Genomic DNA, 25,174 nt, shown 5'->3' on the forward strand with positions numbered 1-25,174 from the left:
CGAACATTTCAGAAGGGATTTAATTCCCTCCATGTTTTCAATAGTTTTCAATATTTTAGTTGGGTCCATTCCCATTCCTCTCTCCCTAGCCCCAAGTATAGCACCATTTGTAAAATGTTGTACTTGGAAAAAAAAAAAAAAATAAGAAGGGTCAAAAAATGTCACCCATCTCACTTACTGAAACACAAGAATGAAAAACTTTGTCATGGGTAATGGTTGCCTGTTGTCATGTCGTGTCTCTTGTCCCAAAAACAGATATAGATCAGTAGTAGTAGTAGTAATAGTAATTATGAAGATATACCTGATTTTGTAATCAAATAAATTAAATTATAAAATACATACTAACACCATTTTCAGTTGAGACATTTTTACAAGAGAAGGAAGGCAGAAAAGAACCAATAACCAAACGAACTGAGAAAACGTAGCCCAGAAATCTACTAATGCAAACTCTTGCTGATTCCTGAAATTCCTAGTTATCATTCTTCTAGAGCATATGGAAAATGGCTGAACATGAAGCATTCAGCTCACTCATATTCTCTTCCAAATAAACCAAAGAAATTCATATGACCGGATGCAAACTATTGACCAAGCAATGTAGGCCTGTAGAAAGCGTGGCTTTGGGCCATCTCAATCCGTTCCCTAGGGTCGTTCATGGTTTCATCTCTCAAAGCCTGAAGAATTGCCTCGCATGACAGCTCCCTACATGATATATATAGGATACAAGGATCAGATGCATTGCAGTAAAAAAGGATCTTCACTGGAATGACTTTCGTCAAGTTTTGTCGGGAAAGACTTTTAAGGAAAGATATTTGGAAGATGTAGATACAGATTTCTAAGGAAAGAAATTTGATCATACCTTAATATGAGTATTTTATGTAATGTCTTCAAGATGGGACACAGCTCAACTGGAGCAACATGCTTATTTTCGTTTGGATTCAGAAGATTCAGACGGGACTCACTGAGGAGCTCATAAAAAGCTTTCACTGCAGAAACTCCCTGCAAAACAAGCAGTCAATTAGGCTGGTTGATAGATGGGACGAAGAAAAAAAAAAAGAAGCTATTAAAAGGCCATAAAATTCAATTGACAAAGCCAAACTCAATCCTAGGACAACCAAGTTAGTCAGTGATCTTCTGTATGAGCTATTGCAGTAGCCAATTATATGCAAAAGAGCCTCGAACACAAATCATTCACAACGTATAACTGCCAATCAGTAACTAATTAACAATTCAGACATACTTCCAGGAGGCGTCATATTAGCTGTCAAGACAAAATTCTTTCCTTTTCCTTTTCTGACAGGGACCTACAGAAATTGTGAACTGAGACTATGAAGTTACTATGAGGTTGCACATGACGTTAACATGTAGATGCTTCAATCAGGCCCCAAAATGAGGTCAGGAGATTCTTGTAGTTGTTACGCTAATATTATTAATGACCATTTCCTCCACAGTTGTCAACGGACCTAGTTACATCTTCATATCACACTTAAAAATCGTAAACACAAAAAAAAAAAGAACACAACAGAAATGAACAAAAGAGCTACTTTAATACACAACATGGGATCCCCTTTTCATCGCTCCTTAATCATTCTTGCATACTATGTACATTGATGTTGGATATTTTGTATCTTATCATTTCTACAAGTTTGAATTGATCATCATACATATCTGATTCAAAAAGTTCTCTAGTGGTTTTTTTTTTTTTAAATTAAGGCATGTACTAATTTCCTTTCTCTGATCCTTTGTACTATTCAAAAGGCAAATCCTTGTTGAAATATCTGATGGTCCAACAAAAATACCCTGAATTAAAGAGAATCAGAAAGCTAACAGATTCTCACCATCCAACTAATGCCTTTTGAGCTTTTTTCAGTTGGATTGAAATATTCATATTCTAGATGCCACTTGTGCGTAGGAGAAAAGTACCTGAATCATTCCCTTTCCCTTGATGCTGTCACCCATATCAAGGCTCAAATCCCCTTTAGCCAACTTCTGACCATACCATGCATTACGACCTTTTAACAGGGTCACATATGTGTCAGCCAACAAAGGACCTGCAAGCTTCTCTGGTTCTTCCGCCAAAAGATGAGTAATAAATATCATCTCTGACGTACAGTGTGCAAAGTATACTGATTTGCTAGTTGCACTCTCATTAGTTAGAGCTGCTACCATACCTGTGAAGTCCAACCATAAAGTTAGACATGAAAGTGCCAGATCAGAACTACAACACTAATGAAATTACTCACTCCTTGTATGCAAATGATGTGCACATAATACCACTCTCACTCAAATATGCTCAGGCCCAAGTCAAAATGATTTCTAGAAATACTGCATCAGTATGTGAAAGACTTTAGGTTTTAATTTCTACATCCCAAGCAAAAGTAGAGAATAGGATAGTGCAGAAAAGGACTCTAGGAAAACTATAGATCTTAGCGAACAAATACAAGTATCATTTGCTATGACTCGTTAATTTGACAGAGCCACATTCCAAGTAAAGAAATATGCATCTCTCTATTTGCTGCAGCAGCATGACCCATATATAGACAAAGAAGCCCTGTTAAGGTAGCTATCTGCATGCCTTAAATATGATGATCCAAGTGCTTCAGTGAAGGGGGAGTAGACAAGTGGAGGTAAATCAAAGGAGGCAATGGGTGTTGTAAGTTGGCTAAATGATCGCTTCAGATGTGAAACTATCTAAAGTTCAAACCAAGAGAAGCACAATCTCAATGCTAAGGATACACTGGCTTAATAAAAGGGAGCCATGGTTTTTAATCAACTTTAATCACAAACAAATCCATTTGAAACAATAAATTTCTAATCATAAACTTTCCATAAGAGCCCAGTATAAATGCTTAACTTGCTGATTCACCAAGGATTGGTAAAGTATTCATCAGAGAAACTTGCCTTATACATATGTAGGAATGCTTTAAGCTTTTTGCTAATTAGATTGGCCTTGTCAACATTCAGCTTCCAGATTTAACCATGTTGCACCCACTTTATTAACTATAAAAGTAACTTAACCAGTATTCTTATTCTCATTTTCAAGGACAATCTAACCAAATAAGTTATGGAGAAACTTTGGTTTAGGTCCAGAGTGCTAGGCTCTGCAAATGCTATTAAATTTTGAAAAAACAGATGACAGGTCAATAATAGACAGAATGACATCACGAAGCCTGATGCATCATTTCTCAGAAGTTCAGCAAAAGAGTAACATCAATACTTTTCTCCTCATTACAGCATAATCAGTTGATATAACATGAATACAACAGAAATTGAGAAAGTTGGCCCTTGCCATCACTCCAATCATTTCTACTCACTCCTCTAGCTCTATCAATTTCTTTTTCGTTGACATCTTAGATTAGATAAAAAGCCCAACTAATGGCACTTTTCGAGTTGAGAATAAGGCAAGGAATGTGTGACGTACTCATATTCTAATTGGCTTAGGCCTATCCGGAGCGAAAATTTGATAATGCAGAACTAGAACTATTTAGGTTAACCTCAAAGATTAAGGCAAAAGGCGTCAGCTAATGTGCAAAGCAACCATACGGATCTGGATCAAGAAACCTAGATCAGTCTACAATGGCCACACTAACCATGCCTAAGTGACAGAGTCATGGCCATTCAAAAATAATTTAATACTAATTTTGCAAGCAAAATTTCAATAATTAGGACTAAATACATTTTCAAGAACTCAGAAAATCTAAGAAGAACAAAATAGCGCGTTAGGTTCTTACCAGCTCCTATGGCATACACGTTCTTTAGACCGCCCATAACTTCATGGGTGACCAGATCACCATTGTCCCACACAATAAAATGGGGCTGCCTCAGAAATCTTGCCAGAGGTTTTCTCCACGTCTCAGCCCCACAAATCCGCGCATTAGCATACTCCTTGTTGTAAATTTCTGATGCTATATTAGGTCCTCCAAGGTAGAGAATGTTCTCAGCAGGGACCCCAGCTACGGAAATACAATGCTCAAGGTTAGAAATTTATACTACCTCCATGTGTCTAACCAAGAAGTGAATTGCTTATAACAACATTATCTCAAGGTTAACAGCTATCAAAATTTGTTCAAGTAAGATGGCTAAATCAGACAAGTGGCAAAACAAATCACTTCCATTCTAAAGATCTCAAATAGACAACAGACCAAAAGCTTCAAAAGGATCAGAGAGTATACTGCAGTTATATTCTTAGAAAGGCACTAAGTTTGGTCCAAGAGGGCAGGGGCAGGCATTGATCTCAGAAGAACCTCTGATTTCATTGTCTCCCACTTGATCATTGAACAACTCGTTTAGTTATTGGAAGAAAACATTATGAACCATCAGAAAATAACAACAGAAACACATGAAATATGCATGCATGACACTCAATTCAAGTTGGGTCAGCACCAGAACCGAGGAGATTAATCATCAAAAACTTTTAACCATGCTTCTTGATGGAAAAGATTTGGTGCGTTTGAAGAAGAATCAGTTTCCAAAACTTGAATTACAACTGATGGACTGATTAGGAGACCGATAACTTGTTTCTACCATGGCAATAGCTTTTGTTTCTGGAATGACTGCCACTTCAGAAATCTAGATCAACTGAAAAGTAAGATGCTTTATTTGTCCATACCAGTAAGGTAGGCTTATGTAGTCCATTGGCTTTTAACAGATGTCTTAAAACAATTTACTCGATGTGACTATTTTAACAACTTCATCATCTCAGAAATAAGAATTTAACAACTTAATTCCACCCCTCAATAGCTCACTGATAGAATGACTAGACCCAAAACTTAAAAGCCTATGTTACCTACAAGACAAGGATTATAACTCTAGTTTTCATGCTCCAAAGTGTCCACCTTCTCAAAAATTCAAAAGTTTGCTTCCAAAAGCATTTCAATGAATCTACCACCTTGACTCGAACATAAATCAAGTTTTTGTTTCATTTTTTTTGCCTTTTATCCTTTCCATTTCCAATCTAACACCCAGAAGAGTATCAAGTTTGTTCCCACCACAAGAGATGATCTAAAGTGATTACCTTCATAAATGCCAAGAAACAAGAAATAAACTAAACATATAAACACGTATACTAAAATCATAAATACCAAGGAGGGTAGCAGGCAATACAAATAGGTCCTGGGGACAAAATACCAGTATAACAGAGAATTCACAACTATCAGTGACATCAGCAGATACGCCGTATTTTAAGTTCCTTTTGAAAGCAATAAAATAATTAGTAGAGTGTGTAGCCAATAATGAACTATCATCAACAAGTTGAAGAATTTGATGACCTTCTAGCAGTACTAGGCATCAGAATCAGAAACAAAAAGGGCAGAAAACCAATTAAAAAAGCCAAAGAGAGAGCCTTACTTGCTCTATTTATCATCTGAGTGGGAGTAATTATCCGTGGTTCAGGCTCTAATTCAGCCTCTATACCCTTTGCTAAAGAAATTATAACTGGTACAGTTAATCTTTCTTTCCAATACCTTCTAATTTCTTCAAACACCACATGTGTTTCTGTTGAAGGTAAACCATTAATGACAATATCAGCATCCCATACAGCCTCCTGCAGATTGGTAACAACTTTCATTGGACAAAGAGGCGTGTCAATCATATTCAAACAGAACCCATCCTTCAAAATCTCATCGGCATACAATGTTCGATCACCTAGCCTTCCCTCCACATACTTCAAGTATGCACATCTCCTAATCAACCTTCTCAGGATATCTTCCCTTGAATTAATCACCTCAAATAGGTGCTCTGCAGTTGCTCTGTCAACAGCCTTCCCAGCTCTCCTCCATATCCTAATCTGAACTTTCTCGCGGAGATTACCATACGCATCCTGCAGCATTGCTGCAAAAACACTACCCCATGCTCCAGCTCCAACACCAACAATTCTCAACGGATCACCATCTGCTTTCCCAAAAAGTCGACGAAGCTCATCAACTTTCTCCTCCGTAGTACCATTAGTGGCCCCATTCAAGTAACCATTATTACTCATTCCCTCAGCAGTCCCAACCATCTTATATCAATACAAATATGAATTCTACCCCAACACAACCTTAATATTCTTTGCGAATAGTTACCAAACAATGACTACCAACCTAAAGCTGTTATACTGAATAGCTTAGAATACAAATTCAAGTAATCCCACTTGGAATTCTTAAATGGGGTTTGAACCCTTTATACTACACACCAAAATTAACCTAATCAAGCACTCAAACTTCAAGATTTCTAGATTTTCCAGGCATGTCTAACAGCAATATAAAACCAACTCCTCCAATCAAATTTTCAGCACTCGATGGACAGGAAATCTCCTCCTCCGTTTTTATCTGCTCTTTTAAACTTCTAGAACCGACCTAGCACGAAGAATCAAATTTTATCACATAGGTTTTTTCTTAAATACCAAGAAATCATCCCACATCATATGAACATTCCTAAATAAATACTACAACAGTCAAACTTTGAAAACTCCGTCAAAGTTTGAAAACTCCGTCAAAGATAAATCTTGGTGAACTACCCCACCAAGCAAGTCAGCAAAATACCAACCGTGTAAGAGCATGAATCATTCAAAAAGAAACCAAAGCCAGCTGGGTTTTTGTCCTCTAGTCTACAGCAAAAGCAAAGCCGGTGAAGTTAAACAAAATCTGTTTGCTTCCTTTCTTCTTATTTAGCCAAAAATGCGTCAATTACTCCTCCACGCGGAATCGATGCAAGCACGAGAAAAAGGGATTCGTTAAAATGATTTGCTGGAAAGAAATGTGATATAAATAGCGATCAGAATTGCAGCTGCCTAATCTAGGATTGGAATGGCGTGAACAAATAGGCAAAGGAGTAAATGAATCGCACAAATCTGGGTTCGGGGGTTCATAGCAGAGTTTGCGTTTCTTGTTGCTTCCTAGAAAGTGGTAGAAGGTAACGTTTTTCACGTTTTTCTTAAAATTATTTTATTGCCCTTGAATTATAGAAAATGCATTTTTCTTGCCCCTTCAAATGGGTCTTTGTACAGATTTCTACTGTAAACTTTTTAAGAGCATTTTGATTGGTACTTTCTTAAATCCACCCAATTAGATGTAGCGTCTGTTAAATTAATTCTTTTAAAACATTTATGGAGACCAAAAGACAAAGATTCTTGATCAAGATAATATCCTTATACTAAAATAATTTGAGTTTGCAATGCTTTGGTGATTTTCAATTACCACCTTAGGGTTAAATACTGAAGGCATGGAAGAGCAGCAAAATATCATGCAGTTTGCATTGGTAATATGAAAATTTCAAATTTTTTGGCTAAAAACATGCATCGATTATTTGTGGTGCTTTAGGAGTGTAGAGTATTAAAATTAAATACAGAGCCCAACAACTCTATTATTTAAAAAGAAATGTGAGAGTTTCATTGTGAGAATTTGTGCTTTAGTTTTTTTCTATTTATGATTTTCTGTTGTTTGAGATTTAGAGAAAAAAGAAACACCGGAAAATTATATTTTTGTAATCATAGAATAGATCCAATATTAAAGATAATTTAGTTCATAGTATTATAATTGGATTAAAGCAAAGGGCGGCTAGTAATTGTGATTGTAAATCCAGCGTTAAAGAAGCAGTCAAAATTTATATTTTTACAATGAGAGAAAAGGAGCATAAAAAAATTTATTTATGCTATCATGATCAAAGAAAAAATTAGCAAATCTTACGGTAAATGCAGCCTTATTTATAATTTGTGTATAGTATTAAATTAAAATTATATATAGAGTATAACAACTCTCTCTGTAAATACAAGCTTATTTATTTAAGGAAAAAAGGAATACCAAAAAATTATATTTTTGGGGTAACAAAAAATGCATAAAAGATAATCTATTTTACAGCATTAGAACCAAAGAAAAAGCCATTAAACTGTACGTGTAAATGCAACCTCATTTATTTAGAAAATAAATATACTATTTTATGTGTTTGAGAAAAAATCTAACAAAAGTTATATTTTAGTGTTGAAAAAAATGTATAAAAGAAACAAGACCCCTTTTTTTGTTTTATAAAATTAATTCTTCTTTATCGGTGGATTTTCATTTATCACCTGTTATGTTTTTAGTTACCATTCGATTGTAAAATTAGCTAACTTAGAAATACTAAAGTTGTCTTCAATTACCCAACTATATATAGGTACACAAGAAAACATAAAAAAGAAACATTTTATGAATGTTAGCTCAAAAATTAAACAGAGACTACATATAAAAATAGCTAGGCACAAACAATTCATCATATTTTTCCAAAAATATGATCGCAGTTGAAAGCTTTCGGGTGGGCAGTGCTAACCTCAACTAGTATAATATATATATATATATATATATATATTATATGTATGAGAAATCTAAAAGTTTTGTGCGTGACTGTACAAGGAAGAGGTACATAAGCTTTCATATAAGCATGTGATTCAACCAAGTAATGGTTCAAACACATGGTCATAAACTAATTTACGACATATATTGTTATTGACTATGCACACAACCATAAAGATCGAAAAAGTGTATGAGGCAACAACTGGGAGGGGCTATTATAAACTTCAAAAATTATACAATATGCAAAAGGTTGTTGGAAAAATTTATGACAAGTAAATTATTTATAGGAAACTAAGGTCCTTTTTTATAAGTCAATTCAACATTTAAATTTAATGGGTTCAGATCTTAACATGTTCAGATACGCTTGATAACGAAAAATAGAATATTTCAATTAATTAAATGATACTAAATTTTCTAGACAAAACTTGCTTCCAAAATTAATTGATAAACTATTTGTTTATTACTTAATGTGATATACACTCAAATTTATCAGATTTAGACCTTGTTTGATAATCCAACTCAGCACTTAAATTCAATGGGTTCATATTTTAACATGTTCAGTTGCATTTGATAACTAAAAATAGAACATTTGAATTAATTAAATGGTGCTGAATTTTCTAATCAAAACTTGATCCCAAAAATAATTAATAAGTTATTTATTTATTATTTAATGTGATATACACTCAAATGTATCAAATTTAGTACCTAACTATTCAATAATTTAATGGATTCATATTTATATTTCACATTTCAAATTTCAGTTTTATCAAACACACCCTTAGTACTTAACAATTCAAACTTCAAATTTTAAATTTTAGTTTTTGGACTTCAGTTTTATCAAACACGCCCTAAGGTTCAATTGTGCTAGGTGTCCATTAAAGAAGAAATTATCATGCTCAACAACATAGAAGATTACTTCTATAATTTCACTAATAAAAAACTTTCAATACATTTTTTTTTTTGCGTTAATGGGAGGTGTTCCCCCATATCACCCAATCTATCTATCACAGTTTCAATACAATTTGATTATTTATACTTTGTAATTGGTCTCTTTTCTACTTATTTTTTTTTTAAGTAAGGCCTATAAGATAACAAAAAGTTTTAATTTGTTTTCTTATCATCTAAAACGAATTTCACCACAGGTTATGAAAACACTATAGAAAAGAACCAAAATTCGTCATTTTTGACAATTAAATACAAAAGTATGGTTACTAAAATTGTCATGAAGTCAACATTGCAAAAGATATGACATGATGATATCCCAAAATAGAAATACAAATTTTAATTTTTTCTTATGAATCACCATTTTGTCATCAAACAAAAACATATATATTTTCCTAGCAAAAAATTTAAGTTTTTGCATTGAAATGCACCAAATTGCCAAAGATGGTTTTGATTTCAATTAAAAACTTTTTGTGGTCAATTGTTTTAGTTTTATTACCATTTTTTTGATGATCGATTATGAAACCATCATGCTATGATAAAAATCATGGTCAATTGTAGAACATTTGGTTACGATTTTTTAGATAACTGATTTTCAAACCACTGGATTATGAAAAAATCATAATCGATTCCCTACAATTTTTTTGTGTAGCCAATTGTTAGACCATGCCACTATGAAAAAACTCATAGATGACTGTTGAACATCTGGTTATGATTTTCAAATAGCTGATTCCCAAACCATTTTAGTAGAAAAATGCTTTAGTGAATCATAGGACATTTTGGTATATTTTTTTTTTGTATAATCAATTATAGGACATTAAATTGTTTGTTGAATAGCAACTTTTTATACTTATCTAATTGTAGTGCATGATTTCAACTATTGGAGGGTCTCATGCAAGTACTAGGATACTGGATAGCTTCTCTAGCAAACTGACAGAGCAGCTACTCATATCACCTAGGATCAAGGAAACTCGCCGTTTAAAATGGCAAGTGGCGACGAAGTTGAGGCAGTTGTCCTATTTAGTCGTCAGCAACCCACAGGATCTCGGCAGGTTGATCACTCTCAATATCTTTTCTACTCCTTTTGGGCATCCATTTGATAGGGTACTGATTGCGAGCGACAAGGAGATGTTTGAGCTTTCTATCTCTAGGGAATTCAATCCCGTCCGGATTGATTCCCAGAGGCAGCACAGTTCAAGTTAGCATACCTTAGTGTTTAGAGATGTATTCGAATCTTTAGTATTGAGATGTATTTGGATATTTAATATTTTATCATTCCCAGTTTCGGTCTTGTAGTGTCTTTCACTGTCTGTTAGTTCCTGTGTTTTGAGTGTCTTTGTGTCTATGTATTTTGTTTGAATCCGCTGGTATTTTAATCTATCTTTCAGTTCGTGTCTGATGCTGTTTAAGTTCCTGTTTTTATAGTTATTGAAGAATTACCTTCTCCAAAAAAAAGTGTATAGATTTTTTTTGTAAAACACTTGCACATTAATTTTAATGAGGGCATCTTAGTATTATGCAAGACAAAAGATGTGAATTTTGGTAAAAGTATACAAAGTGAAGAAGTTTAATAGGTTGATGAGGGCAGGGCAAACCACAAGCATGCCAACCATTAGTTGGCAGGTAAACTTAACAGTTATCGGTCGAAATCATATTTTCAATTATGAGCTGCCCAGGAGTTTGGTCACGACAGCTCCTAAGTAGTCGTTGTCCATCTCCCCCATCAGGGATCGAATCCCAGAGTTAACGCGCTCGAGGGGACAGGGCTTCTCTTCTCGGGTCGGGGGATTAGTCGGGTTCGGTTTACCCGTTGACCCGGATATCCCTCCGTCTGCAAAAAAAAAAAAAAAGTTTATGAGTAAGTAAATTTCATGTTAAATAGTTCCCTAAGGACTACACAGCAAATTTGAAGAATGGAGAATCTGTCCTCAACTTTTAGTAAGTATACTTCATGTTAAAAATTTCTCCGGAAGTTTTTTGAAAAGTCTTTGGGTCTCAAAAAATATGATACAAAGAAGATTTATCAAAAGTACAATAACAACAAATTCATTGTTCAAGAATCTCTTAGGCACTGGGAACATGGAAGAATGCCTGACTTAAATGTCACGTAGTTGTGTTCGTGATATGAAATTTCAATATGTGTTCGTGATATAAAATTTCAGATTTCTTGCTTAAATGAGTATAAAAGTAGTTAATTCAGAACTAACAACATATTCCTACCAAAAGTGGAACCTTGCAGGTGTTCTTTGTCCTCATGCAATCGACATTTATGATGATAACAGGAAAAATGTAAAAATTTAAGAATTTTGTACGTGACTGACTGTACAATAAAATGGTACAGAAGCTTTATTATAAGCATGCTGTCTGATCTATTAATGGCTCTTCTGGATGGTTTTAATGTAATGTTTTACATATTTTATAATTTGACAATAGACTATAACTAGGAAGGTGTAAGAAGTTTAGGATGCAAGAATCGGCAGAGCCTCCTATAAACTTACAAAATTCATATAAAAGATTTGGGAATATTTAGAAAATGTGCATTATCTTTAGAAAATCATGTTGCAATTGTGCTTGGTGTCCATTAAAGGAAAAGGTATTATGTTCAACAAAATAGGTGGTAATTACTATCAATTCACTAATAAAAAAAGATTTTTGTACAATTTAACTTTTATGTTTTGTAACTGATTCATGTTTTGCTTTCATTATTTTATAAGAACCTAATATTGCAATACCCATGTGCATATTGGCCTAATTCATTTCTTCTATTTAAATTCATGAAGGAGGCTGTGACATTTTCTACCCAAGGAATCCTAAAAGCTACAAATTACCAATTTGATCGTTAGCCCAGTTATCATCTTTTATCTTGTTGTATGTATTATAACCAAACATAAAAGAATAAAGAAAGAACATTTGATTTTCTTGCCGGTCTTGTAACCCTACAGGAAATTCTACCATTTATTAGTTTGTAAGGTACATGTACCACCTCCAGTTAGACCAATTGACTCAAGCTCAACTTGATCGCCCCTAAATTTAGTGGGCTGAGTCCTATGTAATGTGAGTTGAGCTAAGTGTGGGGCCAAAATATTTTACTCGATTTAAATGTAAGTTCAGCATGGGCCAAAATATTTTATCCTATTTACATGTGAGTTTGGTTGCATTGAGCTCATGCTACTTTTCACCTTGTTGGAACAATATATATACTAGGGTTCATTTGCAGAAATTAAGAAGATTTTTTAAATCTAAATTCAATCAAATAGTTGAAATTTAAATTGATATTTCATGACAATTTGTACTTTTTTAATCTCTAATTGATAGGTTTATGAAATGTTACAGTAAACTATATTGTTTTTTGTCATGATAGTCAAACATCTTTTAGCACCGTTTCGTTTGAAGGAAAGGAAGGGAACGGAAAGGGAAGGAAAGGAAAAGATACCAATGGAAAAGAAAAAAAAAAAGAAGAGTAGAAAAGAGTGGTTTCTATCTATCTTATTTGGATTAAATATGGAAGGAAAAAAAAAAAGAAAATACTGAATTTTTGTTTGGATTGAAGAAGAAAAGAAAGGAAAGGAAAAAATCAAGTGTTAATTTAAGAGAAAAGATAGGGTAAAAATGATATTTTAAAACTTTTTAAATTATTTTAATTAATTTACTTTCATTTCCCTCCATTTTTGCCCACTTTTGAGGGAACATTGTAACTCAACAAAACAACTAAACCCTTTCTCTCCTTTCCCTTCTCAAAAATCAATCCAAACAGCAAAAACAAATCCCTCCATTCCTCTTCTTTCCTTTCCCTCCCAATCCCTCAATTTAAATGATGCCTTAGATAGTATAGGACATATATAAATTAGTTGATTGTTTGGTTTAATTAGATCTTGTGAACATGAAAAATACATTACATGAGTTTAGGATTGCCTAAATTAGGCCTAATACTCGATTTTTTTGAAAGCTGAGCATGAGTGAGTTGAAATTGGGTTCAAAAGAATGATATATTATGTGAATTGAGTTTGAATATGTCAAAACCCTAACTCATATATGCCTATTTGTAACTAAACTAAACTCATAAAAGATATTTTATGTGTCCATACAGGATAATTGGAAGGAATGTGATGACTATGTACCACTCCTAAAACTCATAGAATAATAGGACCATATTTTCAGATGTCTATAAGAATGGACAAGCAAAATCTCAGAAACCTACATACAATTAGACTTATTAGTTGGTAATTTTATTTAGTACCATTGAGAGCCCTAAGTTTGATTATATTGAAACTCGCTTGTGGGTTGGTCACCCTAACTGTATCTTTACATAATAAATTTCTCAAACCAATCAGTGCATCTCTGTATCTAATTACTCTTGGAGGTTGATATAAATTCAATTTGGTCATATGATTATGTACAACAAAATTTGCTTTATATTACAAAAAGTTTGTAATAAAATAACATTAGTCATCGTCTTTGAGAATTAACTACGAAAAAATATCATCGCTAAAATTCACATGAAATTCATATCACAAGAGACATCACTACAACAAAATGGTCTTTTCTGACATGTCTATAAGGACACTTGCTGGTTTGTGTCATTATAGCACTTCTATCATGACACTTGTTATCAACTCAATAATATATACTCTAATTTTTTTTTATTTTATCTGATATAAAAATAATTATGTACCTTTAGACTCCCTATAATGACACTTGCGAAAATGTGAGATACACCAAAAAAAAAATTAAAACACAAAACGACGTCGTTTGATTTTGGTGGAAGATTCCTTTGCCAAAACACTTAGTGAAATCTCAAAAACTTCATTTTGCCTACCAGTGAAATTTTGCTTCTTCTTATCTCTCTCACAAACTCTCTCTCTCGGCAAACTATCTCTCAAAACTCTTGGCCAAAATTTTGCTTTCCTGCAGAGTTTTTTCTATTGAATCTCTCCGCAATCAAACTGCCCTTGCTTTCCCATTGAAGGTATGTAATTGCATGATAAATTTTTGCCCTAAATTGATTTCTCTTGGTTGTCTGCTTGAATTTGATATAAATATTTTTTGCGGGATCTTACCAATTTTGCCCTCCGTCTCTTTCGGCCACTCTCCTCTCCTCTGCTTCCTAACTCCGCCGTCCCATCGCCCCTACTCCTTCCCTCTCATCATCAGGTTTAGGTTTGTCAAAACCAGAAAATGGAACAACATGACATCAAGAGGACGAGTTCAAATTCTCCAGAAATTATTTCTTAGCAAAAGAATTAGGCAATTCCAATAACAAATCCGGCCACAAGCTCGTAGAAATCGATGTTGTCGATGAATAGGTTATACTCTGCAATTTTTGTAAATGTAAATTTTGGTTGGTGGTTTCTTGCAAAAAGAGTTACCATTTTGGGCCTTTTCCTTACTGAATAATGCATGAGCTAAGGGAAGCCCTGGCCAATATTGAGCAAAAACATGAGAAAGAAATTGATGAATTAATCAAAAGTTACAAGAACTCGTATCAAGAGTGGGTTTGTGAGTTAAGGTGCGGCGGGATATAAATATATATGTAGTGTTTTTTAATTATTTTTGTGAATGTATTGATTTAGATTGTCATTGTAGAAATGTTGGGTACTAATTTTAGATTATGCTAGATAATTAACAGGTGTGGATTTGGGCTTTTGATGTATAGGTTTGGGTCAAAAAGAACATTGCTTGAAGATTTTACTTCGACTGCATTGACTGAGTATTCTGTTGTTGTAATAATCTTCAGTCTATAAATCTCAAGCAATTACATCAACTTCACCACCCCTATATGCTTTGTATTCTATTTCAGTGCAGGATTTTTGTTGAAGTTTCAGGCTTTCAGCTAATTTTCAGAGTTTTAAGTTGATCATTACTGATAAAGCCGTAGAATGATTAGGCTTTATAAATCATAGCTTGCTTTATTCGCTACCCGAATGTAGACTTGTATAATTTACTTTAGTGCTTGGTAATCATTGGGAACTGATTCAGTTTGTTGAGTGTTATAAGAAGTAATGGTAGGCTTTGGCAGCATAGGGGTGTATTAATAATGAGTCTTACATGGATAATTGAGAGGCTTGAGTCATGGGGATTGTAGCTTCTGATGCATCTGTGATGTTGAATTGGTGATACAATCAGCACTAGTTTATCATGTTGTTTGGATAGCAGTTAAAAGTTATTTTTTCATGTGAGAGAGTATATGGACGAAATGCCGAAACTTTAATTTGTCTCCTTGTCGTGGTTGCCTTTGGTGAGGTTCTAACTTGATTTTGCATGATCCCTTATTTTGATTTCGAAGAAGTGCTTTGATCTGATGTACGAGTTTATAACTTTGAACTTGGACAACTTCTATGGTTTTGTTTGTGTGAAATAAGATTAAATTTTGCTAGCATATGATTCTTTAGCTTAAGGGATGCTTGGCATCGAACACTGTTCTGGCTGATCATGCTGGTGCTTCTACCATCATTTTCATAAAAGAAAGAAATTTAAGAATCTCTCATGCCTCTGAGCTCCTGAATCTGTGCACTTTTGTGTCTGCATCCACACTCGTCCTTTTTGTCGTGACAAGTGCCCCTTGTAGTTGGTCAAACATAATATATATTATCTGATGTTTAAAGGAGAATGATTAATCTGCTTAGTCATACTGTCTTTTGTTCAGTGCATTACTTGACAGTGTTGGCACTGTGATCATTACTCTATGTAATGTTGCCTGGACGATGAGCTTTAGTTTCAGCTTGTTGATAATGTTGGCTGTTCAGGCACTAGTTAGTGATCGGGAGTACAATGCTACGCTCCCCGAAACTGCTTCAATGATTGATTTGGCTTCAAAAATGATAAGTGAAGGCCAAGGGTCAGAGCTAATGCCCAGGGAAGCAAATCCAGATGTCCCTATGACCGCCTATAGGTGACTAAATGCATATTGTTAACTCGTTATTGACCTATGGTTATCGATAAACCTGTTATTGGCTTATGGTTACCAATAAAGATATGTTTGAATAGGGTCATCTTACCTAATTGACACCAAATGGCAACATGTCTTGTATATATCATTCGCCTTGTGCATATAATGGTGATGATGACTTGTTTAGCTTTGACTTAAGTGAGGACCAGCTGAGGTAGAGACTTGGACACATGTCCTGCACACCTTGTCAGGTAGGAAATTGCAGTACATAGTTATGTCCAATATCCGTAATTTTTTCCAACGCATTTGATAGACCAAAGGCTATATTTCTAGCATGACATGATTTCCAGTAGGTTGAATTGCTTGAACGCAAACTGAATTTACACCTGCAAATTTCATTTATACGGTTACTCTGTGCCTGTGATCACTATTTCTTGGTTGTGATGTGATTGTACAAGATGCTTTGTAATGGTCTAGAGTGCCATTCTAATATTCGTGTTTTGCAGATCATATTTTCCATGGCCGATGAATATGTACCAGAGTATGTTGACAAGAATGCGCTTGTTGAGAGGTAAGACTTGTAATCTGATCAAAGTTTTTAATCGTGTGTCTAATATTTGTTAGATATGATGAACATGCTTTAACTTGTTTCACATGATCTGTGTTGTTATTCTGACCGCTATTTTTGTCTATATTTTCTTGCACGTCTTCAGATTATGCAGAGCAATGGGTGGTGCAGAAAATGTTGAAATTAAATGGGGAAACCATGCCCTATCCAACCGAGTTCAGGAAGTTGTCCAGGCAATAATAAACTTTGTCAAAAGAGAGGGACCCAAGGGATGGGATGACCTATGGAGTTAAATATCAACTTTTTTTTCCTTTTTTTTAAATTGTTATGTCATTGAATTCAGGTAATGGTGGTCCTCCTCTTATTTGTTTGATTTTTTTATAGGTACGGAACGGCATCGATAGCAAAGTTAGTACATTAGTATAGTTTCTTTTCTTCTGAAAGAACTTATAGTTTCAATGGAAAGTTCAAAGACTTGTATATCTGACATAATTGTGGCAGGAATGGAGTGAAGGATTATCTGTTGTTCCACATTGGATCTCGGTTTTATTGTATGGTGTGATTAATTTCTCTTTACCTATGTATTCCTGGCAATTAAAAGTGTCAGTATAGCTCAGCTTCTAAAACAATATCCTAATGTGGTACTATAACTATCCTGACACTTTTGATTATCAAGAAAAGAGATTTTTGTTGGTAGATGGGATGCTATAACAAGTTTTCCTGACACATTTGAATGCTACGAGACTATCCCCACATTGGAAGGAACGACGCTCGTCCAAGGTGTGAGGAAAGGTAAAGTGTCAGGTTAGATTATCTATACAGACACCTTTAAATGCCGCCAAAGGTAATTTTTGTTATAGTGCATTAAGCAACAATATTCTAGAATCATAGTCAAAAGTTCTATTATATTTTATTAATCACCAATTATATTGTCCAAAATACTACATTTTGGGAATCAAATTATATGTCACGAAATATATAAATCTTTGCATCCCATGAGGTAATTTGGTTGCAAAAAATCTAAATTTTTGCATTCAAGTGCACCAATTTGACAATGAAAGTCTTACTTTTAAATATAAATATTTTGTTATCAATAGTTTTACTTTTACTACATTTTTTATAGCCAGTTATCAAATCATTCTATAGAAAAATCAAAATCAATTGTAGAACATTTTGCTATAATTTTTGTTGACAATGATTTTTTATGTAGCTAGTTCTAAGGCTACCCAAAAAAAAAATTATAGTTGACTATAGAACATATACAATTTTTTGTGTAGCCAATCTCAAACAATTAGACCACCAAAATTTCATAGTTGATTGTAGGACTTTTGAGTAGATAATTAAGAAACTATTCTATTATGAAACTATGATATTCTGAGTAGATGATTAAGAAATTATTTGACCATCAACATATTGCTACCATAATATTTTGAGTAGGCTAGAAGGTGGAAAACCTGCCACGCACGGTTTGAAGATAATAAAGTGCCCATCAAGAGAGGGATTCAAATTGAAAAGAGTGGAAAAGATTGAAAAATGATGATTAAATTTAGAAAAGAATAATTATATCAGATGTAGATAATATTTTAAATTTTGTATTATATGTAAATATGATGCATATTAATATGGCATGTGGAGAGAGCATGGACTATATTTAAAGCAGTTACTGGTGAGAACAATATTATATTTTAAAAAATATTGGGCAATAAGGATAAATATGTATAAAATGAAAAATAGTTATAACTATAGAGAATGTTAATGTTAGAAGAATCTTGATCTTTGCCAAAAATTAGTAAAAGGGGTACTTTTTTAATAGCTTAAAAATAATTACTTTATATTAACAAAATCTTCCTGTAAACATTTACAAATGTAAACACTTCAAACACAAATAATAATATACTACCTAAAACATCTTGACAGACAACTACTCAAATCAATTTTTGGATAACCTCTCATTGAGTCCAAAATTTCTCTATTGCCTTAAACTCCCCGTCAAGATACACTATAAATTATACATCCCCAACTACATACCAAAAGATACATTAGTCGTATAAAATAAGGTCCATTATGCAACATAGCATTTTTTGGTCTTCATTGAGATGATACATAGTATCAACCACAGCAAGAGCAAGCTTTCTGATATGAACAAAACCAACAACACCCCAATGTCTACTCAATCACTCTAGTAATTAGAAATCACCAGTTAAGAAGCAAATTCAAAAAGTTATGAACAAACATAGGAGCCTACACAAATTTGAGTCCATTGGACGAACTTTACCCACTATAGATGCATATAACATTCTATATAGCATTCTCCTAAATCTTATTCTTTCCTAATAAAAAAAATCTCGCTTAACAAGATTGACATAAGCAAAAAACTAATGGTGGGTCTTTGGGAGAATGCAACAAACCTAACAAGGCCTTCAACCATTGCCACTACTTCATTTTAATCCCACCAGTTAGCTGCTAATGTATATTATAGAAGTTAAGTAACAAATTGTGTTGCTACGAAGAGTGCGGAAACTTTTATTAGTTGATTATAATAATGACTAAGAGCTATTACAATAGATAATACAAAAATTTGGGCATTTTATAATAATAAGAAAAATGACATAGGAATGGATATTGGACTTCCGATAAATCATACAGAAGTAATAAATCTAATTGGCAACTTCTTCTTTTTCTTTGTTAGAACTCATATTCACATCAAATAAATCATAAACCTCATTGGCAACATTTCCTTTTTTGCTAGAACTCAATTTCATATCAAGAAAATCAAAACAAATGACATACTGTCAAACAAACATTTCCTACTTTGATTCAATTCAATTGTTGGTACAATAGTTAAATTCAATATCTAAACAATATCAAACTCATTCTCTACTAACATTAACATTCATCACAGATGAACACAAAAATAAAATATATCAACTATAATTGGTAATAGACACAGAAATGTGAACTTAGTAGCTAATTATCCAAAGATACCAAATCACAAATATTACCTACTTCCAGAAAAAAGTATAATCCATTAAACTATATACCAAAAGAAATCTTTAAAGTAGGCCTATCTAGCACAAATTTGGAAATATGGAAGCTTGCAAAACACAAAAAACTTTAGTCAAAGAACACTTGCAATTCAAGCTAAAGTTGCATAAACTTGATTCAATCAAATTTTAAAAGGAAAAAGGTAAACAGATGGGAAGGAAAGTAATAAATAATGATAAATCAAGTTTTATTTTCATTTTAGAGTGCACCAAGATTTTAGATTCAATAACCATTCTGGAAACAAGATTGTTTACCAGTAACAAAATTCACATATTAGCGAGACAAAATCTCCAGGTGATTAATGAAAAATCTGTGAAGGAATAAAAGAAACAAAATATAATTGTACATGATTTGAAATTCAACCAATAGAAAATATAGAATAGCATAAAACCATGCAGAAGTAAAGAATACGAACCTTATAGTGAATTAATCATTCTATTTTTTGGAGATTCTGTAGTCTTTACTAGTCTCGATTAAGAGAATACAAAAATGATTCAAATAGAAAATCCTAAATGGTAACTCAGTAATTAACAATATGAAAAGTAACGTTTCATAGAAAAAGGACAATAGATGTTACTTCATTCTCGAGGTAATAGATAAACAAAGTCTTATCTTGCCTGCAGCAGCAAAATTTTGGAAGCCAGAGAATACTATTTGGTGTACATTTAAAAAAAAAACTATATCCATACAACTCTACAAAAATATAAGCAGTATGCATTCTAAGAAAAAAACACAAAAATACTATTGTGTATTTTACCAAGTGGCAAAATTTTTAGGTCCAATCAAAACAACGAATTACAACATATGGATGTAACTTTATTCTATGGTGATCCATAATCTGATCTATTGGGTTGGCAGTTTGGATCTAAAACAACTAGATATTTCAGAAGATAAGGACTCATCACAATATTTTTTTTTTCTGATTGTGCTGATTGCTTTTCTATCATTACAGTGCTGATTGTACTTGCATCTTGTGGAGGCTTGTATGACAATATGACATTGGTTTGACAAAAACATTTACGATGGATTAAATATCTTGCTCCTCTCCTAATGAATTATCTTTTGATACTATGATAGCTATCTCTTTTAGAATTAAATAGTATATTATTGCTACTATCATGCTAAATCCTAGTGAACTTAAGAAAATTAATAGGTCATATTATAAAATAAGCACAACATCAAAACAAGAAGTATATTTGAGTTTAAATAACCTGGTAATTGAATTCACTTACTGTTTCTAGATTGTGCTTAAAATCTGTATTTGAGACTTCTCTTCATTAGACAAATATTTTACTACCTACAAACATTCAATCTATTTAAATTTGTTGTTACAATTTGAAAGATAATTGTTTGGTAGAAACCACTTTGGTTTTATATGTAGTTAATATTGAAAATAGTTTGTAATACAACTCAGAATGAAAAGAGATGAAGTGTGGCACCTTTTCATGTGAATTTTCTAAAAGATTGCCTGTGAATTTTCTACAAATTCGTTCGACACTTTGTCATGTGAATTTTTTTGAAAGATTGCATGCACTGTCAATTCATGTCTATTAACATGAACAGTTTTCTAGGTGTTATAGCAAATAAATAATTGCTTTAACACAAAAAAATGAACTTTAAGTATTCTAATTCTTGTCAAAACAATCCAACAACTTGCTACTTGGTTGTCTTCTCGAATTCATTGTATTCTAGAGTTTTTGCCCAATACCTGATTAGCAAGATAGTGGGAGCAATCAAACTTTAAGAAAAGTGATTACGTGTCTTGAATTCACTTAGTGTTATCAAATTCTCCTCATTTTGTATATTTGCAATTTTTTCTAGAATTTCACCATCAATTCTTTTTTTTTTGGCGTACTTTTTGTCTTATATACAATTACAATCTCTTTTTTCCTACATTCTCAATCCGAACCTTCGATAAATTTATGCTGCAAGTGAGAGTGATTCTGAAGAATTGAAGAAACAAAGGTAAAAGCATAAAGAGAACGAGGTATTATGCCGAAACCATATTCCGAACACCTTCTCGCATAGCTACTATGACATGTTTCAAGGAGTGAAGAATCCAAGAGAAATTTGGGTTGCGATTGAACGAGAGTATACTACTTAGAAACAAGGCATAGATAAGTTCCTTATTAAAAGTACTTTGAATTCAAGTTGGTTGATACTTCTTTCCTTATGGACCAAATTCATAATTTTCAAGTGATAGTTTCAAAACTTAAAAACTATGGTGTCGAAGTTTCTGAATATTTTCAAGTTGGTGCAATCATTGCTAAGTTGCCATTATCTTAGAATGATTATCAAAAGAATTGCTCCACACTTCTGAAACTTTGACTTTATCAAGTGTTTTGAAACACCTTAAAATCAAAGAAAGGGCTAGAATCCTTCAAAAACTGGAAGTTGATAGTGATCCTAGGGCCAATATGATTGAAGAGAAGAAGAATTCTGGTAATAAAAGAAAAAATCCTGAAAATACTAATTCGAAAGACAATAAAAAGAAAAATAGGAATTGCTACAATTGTGGTAAGAAATGCCATTATAAGATTGGGAACAAACTTAACAAGAAATAAAAGAAAAATGATGCTTCAATTGCTAATCTTGTTGATGCGTGTGCAAAAATTGTTGCAATGATGACTCTTGGTAGGGTGACTGAACTTCATATGGTGGTGACTCTTGGTGGTATGATTTCAGTGTTGTAATTCATGTTTGCAATGACAAGAATCAGTTTAAGAATTATGAAGTTGTTGAGGGTCATGAAGTGGTCATGGCAAATGGAGTGAGAACCAAGGTTTTTGGTAAAAGAAATGTGCATCTTCAATTCACATCCGGCAAAAAGTTGGTTTGCACATATGTATTTCATGTTCCCGATATTGTTAAAAATCTTATATCTGCAAATATTTTTAACAAGGAATAAGGGTTGTACTAGAGTCAAATAATGTAATCTTGTCTAAGAATGGTGTCTTCATAGGAAATGGCTACTCTTGTAATGGAATGTTTAAATAGAGTATTAATAAAACGAATGATATTTCTATTCACTGTTTGACTTCTACTTCTTCTACTTATACTTATTTTCTACTGCATGGTAGATTAGGGCATGTAAATCATAAAGTTCTGAAATTTATGTCAAAAGATGGCCTAATCTCATATGATGATCTTGAAAATAAGAAGTGTGAAACTTGTGTTCAAACCAAAATTACAATATTGCTTTTTCCTAAAATTGATAAACAAATACAAATGCTTGATCTTGTGTATTCGAATATGTGTGAATTCAATGATTTTCTAACTAGAGAAGGAAATAGATACTTTTTACATTCACAAATGATTGTTCTAGATTTGTATATGTATATCTTATGAATTACAAAGAAAAAGTGTTTAGTATGTTTAAAACATACAAGTCTCTTGTAGAAAATCAATTGAATAAGAAAATAAAAATTTTGAGAAGTGATAGAGGGAGTGAATATTTTCCTAGTGAATTCTCAAAATTCTGTAAAGAAAATGGAATTATACACAAACAAGTGCACCTTACACACCACAACAAAATGGTTTAGTTGAAAGAAAAAATAGGCTCTTGAAGGTATGGTCAATGCCATGCTTGTGAGTTCAAGATTGCCAAACAACTTGTGCAGTGAAACCTTGTTGGCTGCATGTCGGTACATAATAGAGTTCCTTCCTTAAAAACTAGAGTATCTCCCTATGAAATTGGGAAAGGTAGAAAACTGAACTTGTCTTATTTAAGAGTTTGGGACTGTATAGTCTACTATAAAGTCCCTGACAACAAGAGAACCAAGTTGGGACCTAGAGTACTTAAAAGTGTGTTCGTTGATTATGTAGAAAATTCAAAGGTCTATAGATTACTTGATCTTGGTTCAAATGAAATAGTTGAATCAAGGTATGTTGAATTCTTTGAGAATAAATTTCTTAAACATTCAACGGTTAATATAGATCCATCTCAAAGGTGTGAAATTCTTTCAAATGCAATTTCTTCTAGTGATACAAAAAGAAAAGAAATTGACACTCCTAGTGAACCTAAGAGAAGTGAAAGACAAAGAAAAAAAAGCAATTGCCTCCTGACTTTGTGTCTCTACAAGCTATGTTTTCTTTGTAAAAAGGAATAGAGATTTTCTCCTAAACAAAACTCCCATTTTATTTAGTGTAGAGGATGATCCAAAAACATATAGTGAAACTATGAAGTCAAGGGATGTTGCATTTTGAAAAGAGGCTGTGAATGATGAAATGAACTCAATATTGTCAAATAATACTTGGGTTCTGGTGGACTTGCCTCAAGGTTCAAAACCTATTAGTTGTAAATGGATATTTCGTAAGAAATATGCCATAGATGGAACTATTCTTACATACAAAGTTAGGTTAGTAGCTAAAGATTATAAGCAAAAGAAAGCAATAGACTATTTTGATACATATGCACCTGTAACTGGAATTACTTCTATTCGAGTGCTTCTAGCTTTAGCTTCTATATTTAGATTTCATGTACATCAAATGGATATTAAAACGGCTTTCTTAAATGGTGACTTAGATGAGAAGGTATATATGGAACTATCGGAAAGCTTTGTATTATTAGGTAATGAGCGTAAAGTGTGTAAATTAGTCAAGTCTTTGTATGGCTTAAAACAATCTCCAAAATAATGGTATGAGAAATTTGAATCTGTTTTACTCTCTAATGAATTTAGGTACAATAATACTAATAAGTGCATTTATTCTAAATTTAATATTGAGTATGGTGTGATTATTTGTCTTTATGTGGATTATATGCTCATTGTTAGCACTACGAACAAAGGTGTAGTAGAGACTAAGAATATTTATCTTCTAAGTTCAAGATAAAAAATCTTGGTGAAACAGATACTATCTTAGGAATCAAAGTTAAGAGGCATAGTGGAAGTTTTGCCTTATCACAATCACATTATGTGGAGAAGATATTAAAGAAATATCAACACCTAAATGTGAAGGAAATTGGGACTCTCTTTGATTCTAACTTTAAGTTGTATGAAAATACCGATAAATCAGTTGCTCAACTAGAATATGCTAGTGTAATTGGTAGTCTTATGTATGCAATGAGTTGCACTAGATAGGATATTTCATATTCAGTTTGTAGACTTGCTAAATACACTAAAAATCCAGGAATAGATCATTGGAAAGCTATTGGTAGAATGATTGGCTATTTTAAGAAAACCAAGGATCTTGGACTCTTTTATACTCCCTCCATCCCATTTATTTAGTCATGTTTGAGAAATCAAACTTTTTAATAATAGTGATTTGATTGTGATGTTTGTGATTCTCTTTCCAATTTTGTTCCCATAAATTCAAATTTTAAATTTGAATGGTAACATGCATATGATTAGAAAGAAGTGCTATTTTGAAAAAAGAGACTAAAAGGTGTTTTGACTTTTCTAACATAACAAATATTTTGGAATATTCTAAAATAGA

The 25,174-nt window shown here is 33.0% G+C and overlaps 1 protein-coding gene across 1 annotated transcript; it reads right to left on the reverse strand.

Moving 5' to 3' along the window:
- Positions 1-310: 310 nt before the first annotated feature.
- Positions 311-6,871, reverse strand: LOC113762366 (probable glycerol-3-phosphate dehydrogenase [NAD(+)] 1, cytosolic). The gene is made up of 6 exons (XM_027305788.1): positions 6,523-6,871; positions 5,344-6,332; positions 3,729-3,950; positions 1,921-2,168; positions 857-996; positions 311-699 (listed from the first exon to the last, which is right to left on the reverse strand). The coding sequence occupies exons 2-6, from the start codon at positions 5,993-5,995 to the stop codon at positions 579-581; spliced, it is 1,383 nt and encodes a 460-aa protein (XP_027161589.1). The 5' UTR covers positions 5,996-6,332; positions 6,523-6,871; the 3' UTR covers positions 311-578.
- Positions 6,872-25,174: the final 18,303 nt, after the last annotated feature.

Source organism: Coffea eugenioides, chromosome 2, assembly GCF_003713205.1.
Source record: "Coffea eugenioides isolate CCC68of chromosome 2, Ceug_1.0, whole genome shotgun sequence".
Classification (NCBI taxonomy): Eukaryota; Viridiplantae; Streptophyta; class Magnoliopsida; order Gentianales; family Rubiaceae; genus Coffea; species Coffea eugenioides.

Coding starts and splice junctions, on each gene's coding strand:
- LOC113762366 (XM_027305788.1), bottom strand. CDS start 5,995: ATGGTTGGGACTGCTGAGGGAATGAGTAATAATGGTTACTTGAATGGG. Junction 2,169..3,728: donor CGTGTATGCCATAGGAGCTG/GTAAGAACCTAA, acceptor TGGACTTCACAG/GTATGGTAGCAGCTCTAACT. Junction 997..1,920: donor AGGGAAAGGGAATGATTCAG/GTACTTTTCTCC, acceptor CTTGTTTTGCAG/GGAGTTTCTGCAGTGAAAGC.